This window comes from Hemitrygon akajei, chromosome 7, assembly GCF_048418815.1.
Source record: "Hemitrygon akajei chromosome 7, sHemAka1.3, whole genome shotgun sequence".
Taxonomy (NCBI): Eukaryota; Metazoa; Chordata; class Chondrichthyes; order Myliobatiformes; family Dasyatidae; genus Hemitrygon; species Hemitrygon akajei.
The window spans coordinates 75,601,469-75,616,441 of record NC_133130.1 but is presented as its reverse complement, the minus strand read 5'-3'; the positions used below and the strand labels follow the sequence as shown (position 1 = coordinate 75,616,441).

Below are 14,973 nucleotides of genomic sequence, written 5' to 3'. Positions count from 1 at the left end.
CTCATGAAGTGGCCCAAAACTGCTGAACAGAGTGGGAAATCATCAACAACTTGATGAAAATTTTGGAGCAATTAAAAGAAACAGCAGAAAAGAAGCTGGATGCAATGGGAGTCACTTTCTATTGCTACGAAGAAGAGTGGATTGGAGCCAGCGCAATAAAGAGTGGAAAGACATCATCACCACCAATAAAATCCAGCAGAAAGGAGATTGAGTGACTGGTTCAAGAACTAAGACAGCTGAGGAAACAGTGGAAGAAAGCCCCAGATAGTGAGAGGGACAGTCTCAACCAACTTCAAGTGCATATTAAGAGCTGGCTGACAAAGTTGTGAAGAGCTGAGAATTTAAAGAAGCTGCACAGAAAGAAAGAAAGAACAAACAAGAACACATTTCTACAAAGACCCCTTTAAATTCATTAGAGGTCTCTTCACACCAGAAAAAAAGTGGAACTTTGTAAAAAGTTCCTGGGAAAAAAAAAGGAACTGGAAGAGCACCTGGAAAAGTTTCACACCAACTTGAAAAGGCAGAAACATATGATCATTTCATCTGACATCCTGCCAATTCAGCCTCCCCTCCCCACCTAGATTTTGACCCTCTAAAATGGAGAGAAGTGGAGAAGGGATTCCGATGGGCAAGGGCGGCATCTTCTCCCAGCCCAAGTGGAGTACCATACAGGCTTTATAAGAATGCATTGGATTTCTTGCAGTTTCTCTGGTGAGTCATGAGGGCAACGTGGCAACAGTGAATAATACCAAAGCATGGCAAAGCACTGTCCTGATTCCAAACGAAAAGGATGCAGAAAACATCAGTCAGGTTTGTCTTATCTACCTTCTGAACAGCGAGGGGAAAATCTTCTTCTCTGTAACAGCAGACGGGCTGGCCACCTACCTGGACAGAAACGAATACATTGATACATCTGTACAGAAAGCAGGAATTCCAGGGTTCTCCAGGTGTTGGAACATACAAACATGATATGGCACCAGATCCAAGCAGCTAGGAAGGAGAAAGGAGATCTCTATGTGATCTTCTTAGACCTCGCCAAAGCATTCGGCTCACTTCCCCATACATTCCTCTGGGGAGTATTGGACTTCTTCCAGATACCAGAGCCTTCACAATGCTGGTGAAGTTGTACCTTCAAGACCTGCAATTGTGCTTCACAACAGCAGATTTTACCACAACATGGCAGAGACTAGAATTAGACATTATGGCCTCCTCACCTTCATAATGGCCATGGAGGTCATTACCACAGCTTCAATATGAGTGGTAGGTGGTGAAAGAACAAGTACTGGGCTTCGTCTTCCCCAATTAAGGTGTAGAAGGACGATATAACAACATTGACCACTACTGCAGCATGCATCAAGCGACTACTTGGAAAGCTGCAGGAAAGCATCAAGTGCGCTAGAATGAAAATCAAACCCAGTAAGTCATGAAGTATCTCCACAGTCAAGGGAATGCTGAAAGACAAAGTTCTTCAAAGGTGATGACCCAATTCTAACAGTGTCTGAACAGCCTGTCAAAAGCCTGGGTAGATGGTACCACGTCAGCCTCACGGACAAAGAGAAGGTGCAGCAACTAAAGCAACACATCATCAACAGCCTGGATAACATTGACAAGACCATGTTGCCTGCAAAACTGAAGCTCTGGTGCTTATAGTTTAGACTCCTACCCTGGGTGATGTAGCCACTCACTGTCTACGAGGTCCCACTAACAACCGTGAAGAAGCTCAAACCATCACATCGTTCGTAAAGAAGTGGCTCAATGCCCCAAGGTGTATTAGTCTCCATAGTACAGGGTCCTTAAACTACCCTTCACTGGCCTTACAGAGGAATTCAAATGTTTCAAGATGCATCTACAGATAACACTCAAAGACTCTCATGCCAAGACCATTAGTAACACTACAAGGACCTTAGTAACTAGGCAGAAATGGACCCCAGCTGATGCAGTGCAGCAAGCAACATAGAGACATTGGTCTGGCAGCAACTGGACCCAACCCGCACAATGCCACCATTCCAGAGCGAAGGAAGATGGTTGCAGAGGAAGTACAGTGACAGGAAGAGTCAGACAAAGGCTGTCTCCCTGGCTAAGCAGGAACAATGGGTGCAGTGGAAAAGCATTGAGAAGAGGAAAATCAGCTGGAAGGACATACGAGATGGAAGTAACTCAGAGTTACATATGACGTGCTTCCCTCACAAAAATACATCCTCCAGTGCTTCGGTGAGGACCCAACTTGTGCCCTGTGCCTGATTCCAGCAACCCTCAGCATTATCTTGGCAAGCTGCAAATCCAGCCTCACACAAGGCAGATACATGAGGTGTCAAAATCAGGTCTTAAGGAGTCTGGCAGCGGCAATTGAGACCAACGAAGAGGATAGCAACCAACTCCTTGCCACCTAGAATGACCAATGCTCTGAAACCAGCAGCATTCATCTTGGATTGAGGAAAAAGACCAACTAATCTCCCTCCTAAGCCAAAATCATGAAAGACGAACACAGCCATTGGCTGAAAAATGCTAATGGATGTCAATAAACAACTCACCTTTTTGCTACCATCAGTTTTAGGCCTGAGTTGGTTCTTTGGTCCTATTTATTACAGATTATCTACATCATAGAACTCACAGTCCCATGGGAGGATTCAGTGGCTGAAGCATATGAGTGCAAGGATCTATGCTATACATATCTAGCAGCTGAAGCTCAGCAACGGGGCTGGAAAACCAGTTTGTCCTCTGGACGTGGGTTTTGGGGATTTATAGCCACATTCATCATCAAATTGCTGAAGGAGCTAGGTTCCATGGTCAGACTCTATGGCAAGCCATCAGAGCCACTTCAGAGGCAAAGAAAAGAAGCAGTCAATGGCTTTGGATCAAGTGAAGAGACCTCTCCAGGGCTCCTAGATAGCATCAAGAGAATGGAAGGACACAACAAGGGGTGACTCTGGAACACCAAGGAGGATGCCCACTTGAAAACCACTGCGTGCCAATGCTGCGCCACTCCCAACATCAAGGCAGTCTCGAACAGGTGCTCATGACCCATTGGCACAGGGGATATTAACACCTTATCCCGTGTTTCTTGATTTTACCTTATTCTAGTTCAATGCACTGAGTAATGATTTGACCTGTATGAACAATGTGCAAGACAAGCCTTTCACTGTATCTTGGTACACGTGACAATAATAAACTAATGCCAGTAAAATGCAGAAAAATCTATTTGCAACTCCTCGGCAAATGATGTTGCCCAAGCCTGCACAAAGCAAGACCTAGACAGCATTTAGGTTCAAAGGTTCATTTTATTATCAAAATATGTATGCAGTATACAACTTTGAGATTCGTCTTCTCCAGATAGCCACAAAACAAAGAAAAATATCAATACCCCACACGAAAAACTAACAAGTCTTGGAAAAGTACAGCAACAAGAGCACCCCCCCATGCCGAAAAACAAATTGTGCAACTGTAAGAAAATCAAACCCAACCTCCCCGCACCAAAAAAACATACAAATCGTGCTAAAATTAAATCACAACTAGAAAGAACGGGCAAATAACACAGGATATAAAAGACATAAAATTGAAAAGAGGTCTATCCAATCCATAAATCACAGAATTTCAGTAACATCCTCTAACAGCCTCGAAAGAGGCAGACGACTCGAATTCAGAGGCAGAGCAGCGAGAGAGATAGGCTGTCACACACAGTCACCTTATCTGCTAGCAGCAAGTGATAGGCAGCTACACACAGCTATCTGGCAGCAGCAAGCGATACTTAGACTCTTACAGACTCCTTATCCAGCTGAGATCCGTCACTGCATAGCAAAAGGCAGGCAGTTGGCGCTGAATACTCACACACCTTCTGCATTCGATTTGATGTTTCAATCCTCCCCAACACTTTAATTGGCAATTAACGGATGCTTCAGTTGGTGAAATGGAGTTGATCACGTGCTGCAAGCTTCGCCTTGAGGCCTGCACCACTTTCCTGGAATTTTCTCAGAGACAGCAGAGCGCTAGATCACTCAATCAATCTCCAAACTGTAAATCACAGGCTCCAACAGCTCCAGAAATTCATTTATATAAAAAAAACACATACAAGAAGTGGAATAAGCAGTATCTTAGACTATCTAATAGACGTCGCTCAAGGAATTCGTGTTCCCTTCGCCATCTTGACCAGGAGGTACGAGCAAATAAGTGTTTGTACCAAGCAATAACTGGCTTCTACACTTAAATAGTATCACCATCACTAGCTCCACTTGCATCAGCATCTTTTGTGGTGAGGGGTCACCACAGTCAGAATTGCAACATAAATATTGTTTCAACAAGAGCAGGTCAGAGGCTGGGTTGCTGCTGCAATTGATTTGCCTGATTCAAAACTTTTCCAGCATCTACACGACACTGTCAAGTGTATAGCAGAATATTTTCCACTTGTCAAAATGAGCACCCCAATCAGCCACCCTGCACATTTATTCTGTCCATCCTGATGCAGTGGCTGCACCATCTACAAATGCAGTCACTTATCTAGGCTGATCTGAAAGAACCGCCAGAACTTGAGATGAAGCTCATGGCAACATCACCATTTGCAGTTTCCCGTCCATGGTGCAAATTATAGTTCTGAAATATATTCCCAGTCCATCATTATTGCTGTATCTGAAAATCCTGAAACTTTCTATCTAACAGTACTCTGGGAGTACCTTCACCAGAAGGAATACAATTGTTTAAGGCAATGGCTCAGAAGACCTCTAAGGTAGCAAATGCTTGCTGTGAGACAACCTTCCAATTCCACCCCTCAAGAAAAATAAGAATTCAATATTTCATTAATAATGCCTTTGTTAATATCAACAGCAGAATTTGCTTTAAAATAAAATACCACAAGAAGTCTCAAGTTGTTAACTTCAAATACAGATTTCCCCCGCTATCCGATGGTAGAGTGCTCCTATGAAATGGTTCGTAAGCCGGAATGTCGTAAAGAAGCAATTACCACTTATTTATATGGGAAAAATTTGTGCGCGTTCGCACACCCAAAAAATAACCTAACAAATCATGCCAAATAACACATAAAACCTAAAACAACAGTAACATATAGTAAAAGCAGGAATGATACGATAAATACACAGCCTACATAAAGTGGAAATACTTTTCTGCAATCAAGCACTGTCTAGCATAGTGAAAATCTCATGCAAGCGCTCTCAGCAGAAGCACTCTCTCCAGTAACCTTTAAGCTATGAAGTTGCCAAATCAAACCAAATAACAAATCATACCAAATAATACATAAAATTACACAGCCTATATAAAGTAGAAATAATGTAAGTACAGTGTAGTTTCACTTACCAGAATCGGGAAGGCAGCGAGCACACTGATGATGGTGTGTTAGGCTGAGTCAGAGGTTGGGGTGGTGGGAGGTAGAGGAGACTGGGGTGTCGTCTCATTGTCATTTGTTTCCATTAGGGCAGGCAGGTCACCTTCTTCCATGTCTGCCTGCCTCGATGTCGAAGGTCGAGGTTCGTCGTCTGCTGTGGCTGGTGTGGAAGGCTTGAAAAACGACAGTATGCTTGATTCCTCATGCATTTTTCTATCATACAGTTCTTTGTAAGCACTCAAACCATCCTGCAAATACTATGTACCCTTTCAAAATTATAGTCATACTTTTCTGCAATCATTGCAGCGTTGTCAATCACAGCAAAAATCTCAGTTCCTGGACGACTTCACTTTGGCGCTGTTAGCTACTGTGTTCGGTTTCGATTGTTATCCTTTCCTCTTGCAATTGTATCTGTCAGTTCTTGGACATAGGATGCCAAAACTTCTTCAATATCATCTTCGTCAACTTCCATAAACCCAGTCTCCTTAGCCAAACACACTATTGCCATATTTATCGTTATGGTTCGAAATCTTTAAAATCATTCACTGCTCCGGGACATAGTTTCCTCCAAATGACATTTCTCATCGAGAGCATCTCCAACGTTGGCGATTGCCAATTTTATATTGTACTGTTTCCAGATCTCTCGCAAAGATGCTTCGGAGTTGCCCTCCCTGTCAATGGTACTTACAATAAAATCACATCACATTTCACGTATAGTAAGCCTTGATTGTGGCTATTAGGCCTTGGTCGCACGGCTGCAGCAACAATGTCGTATTCGGTGGTAAGAACGCAACACGAATGTTACCGCCATACTCTGTAATGCCAGGTGGATGAGCAGCACAATTATCGACAATCACAAGACACCTATTATCGAGGTTATTTTCTCTACAGTATTTTTCAACAAAAGGACTAACATATCCACTCATGTACTCAGAAAAAAACACTTGGATATTCCAACCACTTGAATGTGAACGGAACACAACGGGAAGTGTTTTCTTATCAATGCCTTTAAGTGCCCTCGCATTTTCTGAATGGTACACTAGTAGAGGCTTAAGGACAGCATCACCAGTGACGTTAATAATAGGCATTAGGGTAAACCTGTGTTACGAAGGATGAACAACTCTGATGGGCAGAAGGGTACAGAGTTGCCCATGTCCCCCTCCCCTGGGAGAATCACAAACTGTTACTGTCACCACGCTGTTCATGAGAGAGAATGAGAGGAGCCATTGATTTACTGTTACGTCTTTTGGAGAGGGCTGTTTACTTGGTACCATTCTGTTCATTAAAATTCCTCAGTGGACAGCTGGAGTGGGCTGGTTTGATGGGCTAAGCCATTCAAAACTGATTGACACCTGAGACCCCGTGAGTAGGGATAAAAGTGAGGTCTGGGGAGACACCCCTCAGACGCACCAAGAGACACACTAGTGAGCACTGCTTAAGTGTTGGAACCCACGAGAAAAGTGTGGGGCATCGGAAACCGAACGAAGGATCGGTCAATTTTAACTCTCAGTGTTTATAGCGAGGCCGGTGGGGGCTTGTGTGTGTGTCCACCCTTGCCTGGGTGACGAGTCCACCATAGAAGAACGGTCTAGCTAAAGGACAGAGGGGTCATACCTGAATGGCCACAACAACACATCGACGGATCAAGAAAGTAAAGGAAGGTTTGAATGACTGTAGCTGTCACTGTTTGCTCGCTCGCTCTCTCTCTCTCTCCCCCTCCCTCCAACGGTTACAACAAAAGAATCAACAACTACCTCAGCCTACATGAATTGAACTGAACTTTAGACTTTCCCATGATAATTCATTATCCCCTAGACAACGATAGAGCTTGTTTATTATTGATTATTATTATACCCACACTTTTAGGTTTAGTATTGCTAATGTGTATTATCTGTATATTTGCATTGTTGATATTGATTTGTACATTTTACTAATAAACACTGTTTTGAAAATAGTACCAGACTCCAACGGATACTTCTATCTTTGCTGGTAAGACACCCAGTTGCAGGGTACGTAACAAATTGGGGCCTCGTCTCGAGATTTGATACCAGATTGGGGGGGCCAGTGAATCGGGCTATAAGTCCATTATTTGTTTTCGTTGCATGGGTAACCAGACGGGAAACCAGCAAAGATGGATGTAGATGAATTTATAGAAAACCCAACTTTGAATGTGCTAGAGAGTGCCAAAAAGACGGACTTGGTGAATATTGCAAAAGGTTTAAATCTCACAGAGGTGAAGTCGTCAATGAAAAAGTGGGAGATACAGAGGGCCATAGCCCAGTATTATATATCCAAGGATGTGTTCACGCCGGGGGTATTGGAACCTATCCCTGAAAAGAAACCAGTTGTTGGGGTGGTTCAGTTAGAGTTGGAAAAATTAAGGTTGGACGCAGAACAGAAGAAAAGGGAGTATGAGCTCCAGCTAAAGGAGAAAGAGAAACAGAGGGAGCATGAACTTAGGTTAAAACAGCTGGAAGCAGAGGAGGAAGAAAGGAAAGCTGAAAGGAGGAAAGAAGAAGCTAAAAGGCGGATGGAGATGGAGGAAAGGGAAAAGGAGAGGGGTAGGCAGCATGCGCTGGACATGGAGAGGTTAAAGCAACAGGGAAAAGACCGAGAGGAAGGCTCACGAGAGAAGTTTAATGTTCGTAGGGAGTTTAGGTTAGTACCTCCGTTCGAGGTGACGGATGTTGATAGCTACTTCTTGCATTTTGAAAAGGTGGCAGTGAATCAGAAGTGGCCCAGAGATCAGTGGGTGGCGTTGTTACAAAGTGCATTAAAAGGGAAGGCTCAACGGGCATATGCAGCATTGTCCATGGACGAGTCTGAGGATTATGAGGAAATAAAGCAGGCTATCCTTCGGGCCTATGAGTTGGTACCTGAGGCATATAGACAAAAGTTCAGAGATTTAAAGAAACTGTGGAATCATACGTATGCAGAGTTTGCCTATGAAAAGGGTGTGCTCTTGGATCGCTGGTGTGCTGCAGAAAAGGTGGAGGAGGATTTCCATCATTTCAGAGAGTTAATTCTGATTGAGGAATTTAAAGGTTGTTTTTCGGATAATATCAGGATGTATCTGAACAAGAAGCCGAATAAGTCTATATCGGAATTTGCTAGGTTCGCAGATGAATATGCCCTAACCCACAAGTCAAGATTTTCCTCGAATAAGAGTTATCAGAAAGGCAGTAGGGACGGTAGAGAAAGTCCACCGGCTAACGTAGAGAGTAGGCCGGGAGCTAGTGGAAAAGGTGAGGAGGAGGACAAGCAGGCTGGCAGGAAGGTTCCTGGCTTGACCTGTTATAATTGTGGAAAGGTTGGTCATATTGCATCTAAGTGCTTTGCTCCGAAGAAGGAGACAGGAAAAGGGAAAACGGTAGTCCCTACAGGGTGTATTGAGTCGATTAGCAAATCGACGAGGAAGGCAAAGGTAGATAGAGTACGAGAGGGGCGTGAGAAATTTATTTCAGAAGGGACGGTGTCTGTGAAAGAAGGAGAGACCCCAGTTCCAGTGAGAATCTGGAGAGATACTGGGGCTGATCAGTCATTGATCCTAAGTAAGGTGCTAGATTTTGGTCCTGAGACTGGAGAGGTAGTTTTAAGAGGTATAGGAAAAGGGACAGAAGCTGTGCCTTTGCATGGGATCATTATAAATTGTGACCTGGTATCTGGACCAGTCGAAGTAGGGGTGCGGTCAGAATTACCGAGAGAAGGCGTGGACATCCTTCTTGGTAATGATTTAGCAGGTGGTGACGTGTGTGCAGCAGTGAAATTAACGAGCAAGCCTGTGAGGGCTGAGGACACGCCCCTGGATTCTAAGATCTATCCCGCATGCGTGATCACTCGCAGCATGTCGAGAAAGGCAGCTGAGAAAGAGGACAGTTTAAATGAGTCCAGTGTTGTTTTGGCTGAGACGTTTTTACCAACCCTGTACCAAGAGGGGTTAGGGGATGCTGAAGCGGAGAATAGGGAGGTGAAAGAGAGTAAAGGAGAGGAGGTAGACCTACCCTTAGCCAGGAGGGACTTTATAGAGGCACAGAGTAAAGATGAGAAACAGATAAGGCAGTTAGAAGATCCAGGGTTGGACATGGATGATCTGTCTGGCTAGACAGAGCAGTTTGAAGAAGTTGAAAATTTTAAATGTGTTCCCAATAATGATATAAGGGCAGTCCTAGATGAAAAGGATGCCATTACTTTGAAGGAGTCTGCTGGGTTAGCAGATGAAGTTGTTTTAACCCGCAGGGTTGAGTTTATTCCGGATGGGAGTTGCCCAGAGAGTAACTGGGAGGATCAGGGGAACTTAGAATTTGAAAAAGGGACTGGTATGGAAAGCCTGGAAGAGGTAGATGTCCCGTTTGAGTGTGTTCAAGATGTGGATGCACATGATACTGAACCTAGTATTGAAACTCAGGAAAAGTCTGAGGTATCTGATTTAGTTGAAAAGGAATGCAGTCCTTTTGGGTCAGATAGACTTGGTTCAGTAAAGAAAGGGTTAACCTTGGTACCAGTGGAGAGTGAGAATTCTCAGTTGTTTGTGTTAGAAGGTGTGTTAAAAGTTAGTGAGGAGATGAAAGGTGGTGATGTGAATATTATTGAAGGAGAAGGGAAAGGTGTTGTTCCTAAATTGAATAAAGAAAATTTAAAGTCTGAATTGGTTTTAGAAGCAGTAACCAGGCTGAAGGAACAATGGCTTGTTAACAAGGTGCCTGTGAATCAATTACAGTTTGTTTTGGAATTTAAAGGTAAACAACTCGCTGATGTTATTAAAGGAAGTGACAATGTAATCGCTAACTGGTTATCTAGATGCTAAGTTGAAGGTATATCTGTATTGCTTTGTAGTTAAAAACACTTCTGTATTTTTGCTAAACTCTGTAATCCTGTAAAACGCTATACTAGTTAATTTTCCCCTTTGGTGAAAATTCCTAGAAGGATGGAGGTGTTACGAAGGATGAACAACTCTGATGGGCAGAAGGGTACAGAGTTGCCCATATCCCCCTCCCCTGGGAGAATCACAAACTGTTACTGTTACCACGCTGCTCATGAGACAGAATGAGAGAGAGAGACACAGATAAGAGGAAAACAAGTTGGAACATCTGCTGCTGATAAGAGAGAGGAGAGGAGCCATTGATTTACTGTTATGTCTTTTGGAGAGGGCTGTTTACTTGGTACCATTCTGTTCATTAAAATTCCTCAGTGGACAGCTGGAGTGGGCTGGTTTGTTGGGCTAAGCCATTCAAAACTGATTGACACCCGAGACCCCGTGAGTAGGGATAAAAGTGAGGTCTGGGGAGACACCCCTCAGATGCACCAAGAGACACGCTAGTGAGCACTGCTTAAGTGTTGGAACCCACGAGAAAAGTGTGGGGCATCGGAGACCGAACGAAGGATCGGTCAATTTTAACTCACAGTGTTTATAGCGAGGCCGGTGGGGGCTTCTGTGTGTGTCCACCCTTGCCTGGGTAACGAGTCCACCATAGAAGAACAGTCTAGCTAAAGGACAGAGGGGTCATACCTGAATGGCCACAACAACACATCGACGGATCAAGAAAGTAAAGGAAGGTTTGAATGACTGTAGCTGTCACTGTTTGCTCGCTCTCTCTCTCTCCTTCCAACGGTTACAACAAAAGAATCAACAACTACCTCAGCCTACATGAACTGAACTGAACTTTAGACTTTCCCATTATAATTCATTATCCCCTAGACAACGATAGAGCTTGTTTATTATTGATTATTATTAAACCCACACTTAGGTTTAGTATTGCTAATGTGTATTATCTGTATATTTGCATTGTTGATATTGATTTGTATATTTTACTAATAAACACTGTTTTAAAAATAGTACCAGACTCCAACGGATACTTCTATCTTTGCTGGTAAGACACCCAGTTATGGGGTACGTAATACCTGTCCTTCGATGCCTTGTGTCCCTTAGCCTGCTTTTCTTCTATCAAAATAAATGTCTTGCTCGGCAATTTTTCCTATAAATTGCAGTTTCATCACAGTTAAACACTTGCTTATATGAATAACCACCTACTGTAATTATTTTCTTCCGTTCTGCTGGGAACTTTTCGGAAGCTTCAGTATCAGCCGAAGCACTCTCTCCAGTAAACGTTAAACTATGAAGCTGCCCTCGCTTCAGAAACCGATCAAACCACCCATGACTGCCTTTAATTCCACTTTCGCAACACTTTCATCACCATCGTCTAGTGCTTTCTGTTTCAGCTTATTAAAAAGACTGACTGATTTCTTCTTAAGTATAACTTACTCACGCTTTGTACACTCAAGCAACAGACTTTCCATTTTATCCAGAACCAATAGTAACATCGGCAGCTTTCAAAATTCTTTCTCTCTGCGTGTAAATAGTGTGAACAGTGGACGCAGGCAAGTTCAACGCGCGGACAATGTCCTTACTTTGTTCACCACAATCGAAGCGCTTAATTATGTCTAGTTTTACGCTAAATATAACACCCTTACGAGCTCTTTTAGGCTTTTCCAATACCTTAGAACTCATCTTGCTAATGGATGCACAAAATAAATCAACATAAAGTAAAGCACAGATGCTCACAGGCACGTGTATAAGCAATGGCGGCTAGAATGCAGTTCCGGGGGAGGAGCTTGGCTGCTCAGAGCGCGCACTGCTTTTTTTCTTAACAGTGAAAATGCCTTCTGTTAACGAAAACAGGTAACTAATGTAGGTCTTTCATAACAGTGAGGTGTCGTAAAGCGAACGTTTGAAAAACGGGAGCCATCTGTACTGTAAAATTGTACATACCTTGAATTATTTGCTTTGATTCTTTCTCGAAAAGAAACAGCAGGGCTGCACTGGATTGCATCTTCTCCTAGCCAGATATTCAAAGGTACTTCGGAAGATCTCTGATTATGCCAAACACAAGGCTGATTATTAAGATATTTCACTTAAATAATAATCTTAAGCAATTAAAGCACTCAAATATTAATTCCACTTAGGAGCCACCCTTGCTAATGGCAAGATGCCTTAAGAAAATTTAAGGTCACAAAATTCTACAAGTAATTATTTTGGGCAGCGTGTGTGGATGCAGAAACATGAGTTAATGTTTCAGGACAGAACTGAAAATTGAAGATACAAAAGGTTTTAACATTTTATAGCTCTGATGAAAAGTGATGAAATATTTATTCTGCTTCTCACCAATATACTGCCTGAGCTACTGGGCATTCTCAGCATTATATTTTATATTTTGACAATTTGTATGATACTGACTTTATGCTTTTTCTCATTTATTTACCTTTTTACTTACAAACACGCATAAACAAAAAAATAATGTTTTTTGAGACATACTGAAGTACACATTCTCAGCTGCACAACTTTTTCATCAAATGCCATATTAGCTTATTTAATAACTATTGGTAGCCTGCGCATTCATTGGTAAAATGACAAATTTAAAACAAGCAATTAAAGTTTCTATTTTAAAATAGGTTGCTGATAATATCTAACTTTAATGAATTAACTTGTTAAAAATACACCAACATTCTCTCTAGTTCATTCTATGGATGATTAAATATCACCAGCAACCACTGGACACCAATCATTCAATATCTCTATAACTACATTCAAAATTATTGAAGGACTTCAGAAAGCACATGTGGTAAAATAGCTTGCATGAACCTAAAATTAGGAATCAAAAAATATGATAGCCATCATATACATTCCAGAGAATTCCACAAAAAGTTCTTTAACCAGAGAATGATAGTACTTGATCAATATAAAACAAGAATTTAATAGATTATGTTGATAGACAGACTGAAATAGGGCATTATGAAGATGGTGTGCAGCACAATGCTGACATAAACCAGAAGGACTGAATGGCTAATTTCTATTCACCGAGTCTAAAAATTAAAAAAAACGTGCAAATTTTGAATGTGTTAATTTCATATTTACTCTATCACACTTTGAAAACAGCTAAGGGGTCCTAGTTTGTTACCTGAGGAGCAATACGGTTAACTATATCGGATATTTCTACCACATGTGGACAAGTTCCAGATGACTTCTTTCCATTACCTGTAAGAGAAGGTGAGAGGCTAAATTAACTTAATATAACATTCTATAAAAATATTCAGTTTCAATAAAAATTGACACCATTCATTTTTAAGGAAATAACTACTGGTTACTTTTTTCAAGCAATTTAAAAGTTGGTTTTTCTGTTTTCCAAAGTTTTAGAAATAGGCCTGATTTTTAATTTGAATGCCTTGATATTATACAACATGTTATATGGAGGCAAATGCTTCATAACTCAGTACTGCTATCAATTATTTCAGCAGAGGAGTTAGTCAATTCAAAAAAAAATGCAGGACAATAGTTTTACATTGTACAAATAATGAACAAACATTTCCAGCCTGAAATGGAATGTCATATTAGCATCCTCTTTTTCTCAGTAAAGCTTGCTAATAGCTAACAACAAAAACAGAGTTTAAAATGTATGCAATAAATTCTAGCCAGCTTAATGTTAATAATTAAAATATAAGAATAATTTTAACATTTATATTGCAGAATTTTTGATATTTAACAAGACAGATATTAAGATATGATGAGCAACTTGGGCAGATTTGTTATGATGAATGATCCAAAATATACAAATGCTGAAACTGGAGCCAATTAGGAGTAGGAAGCTGGACAATGAGAAAAAAAAGATTTTTTAAAAACTGAGCAAATGCACAACATTGATAAAAAGGAACAACAATGAGAAAAGGAAATGCAGCATTTCTTAAGTCTAAATCATTCAATTGATAACTTGCTACGTTACCCAATTTAAATGTAGTAGGTGAGTGCTGATCCCAATAAATATCCTGCTGCAACTCTGAATCATTGACTGGAGATTCTTGATTGGCAGTGAAATGTTGCTTTCTAAATATCCTCTTGGGTGTTTTATATGACAATATTTCTGGAAGATAAAATATTACTGGATTTGAATATCACAAATAAGTATTTTTAGGAGGTTATGTCTTTCCAACTCAGACAATACCGCACAAATACAAGATATAAAACAAATCCCTTGAAGGGAATTATTTTGAACTACATATTAACAAAGTAGCATCTGAAATAAGTAAGTACTCTACTTTTCTTTACAAGTCTTTCTTACTATGGTGGATTTAGTTAATTCTTAACTGATGTAAAACAAATAGAAATAAAAATAACGGTAGCTTTATGGAATGAGCTGTCAGAGGAAGTTGTAAAGGGGGAAACAATTACAACAATTAAAAGATAGTTACAACACACACAAAATGCTGCCTGGCCTGCTGTGTTCCACCAGCATTTTGTGTGCCAGCATCTGCAGATTTCCTCATGTTTGCTCTTTAAAAGGTAGTGAGGCTGGTATACGTTCAGGAAAGTTTTTGATGGACAAACACACGTAAGTGCAACAAACAACCATAAACAACTTGATCTGCTTGGACAAGTTGGGTTGAGGGACCTTTTTCAATGATACATAGTCATAGAATTATGATACAATTGCCAAATACTGCCCCAGTACTAACCAGGCAAGGATTATTATGTTACTACTCCTCACCCATACCTACTGGCCATTGCAAGGGAGAGGTCTATCCTGCACATAGTCCCTCTCTCACCAGCTGTGTCCATTACAGTTCAAGTATATGGTCTGGTATACAAAACTGATGTA

The 14,973-nt window shown here is 41.3% G+C and overlaps 1 protein-coding gene across 3 annotated transcripts in view; it reads right to left on the bottom strand.

Moving 5' to 3' along the window:
• The window catches only part of etaa1a (ETAA1 activator of ATR kinase a), a 32,969-nt gene that overhangs the window by 12,687 nt on the left and 5,309 nt on the right, over window positions 1-14,973 (bottom strand). For 2 of the 3 annotated variants that reach the window (XM_073051243.1, XM_073051244.1), the window contains exons 2-4: window positions 14,101-14,238; window positions 13,282-13,358; window positions 12,096-12,196 (exon numbers count right to left, since the gene is read on the bottom strand). In XM_073051243.1, the coding sequence (XP_072907344.1) occupies window positions 12,096-12,196; window positions 13,282-13,358; window positions 14,101-14,238 (316 nt within the window). Of the gene's footprint in view, window positions 1-5,301; window positions 5,440-12,095; window positions 12,197-13,281; window positions 13,359-14,100; window positions 14,239-14,973 lie in introns of those variants that run through there. The other variant, XM_073051245.1, reaches the window with a different exon arrangement.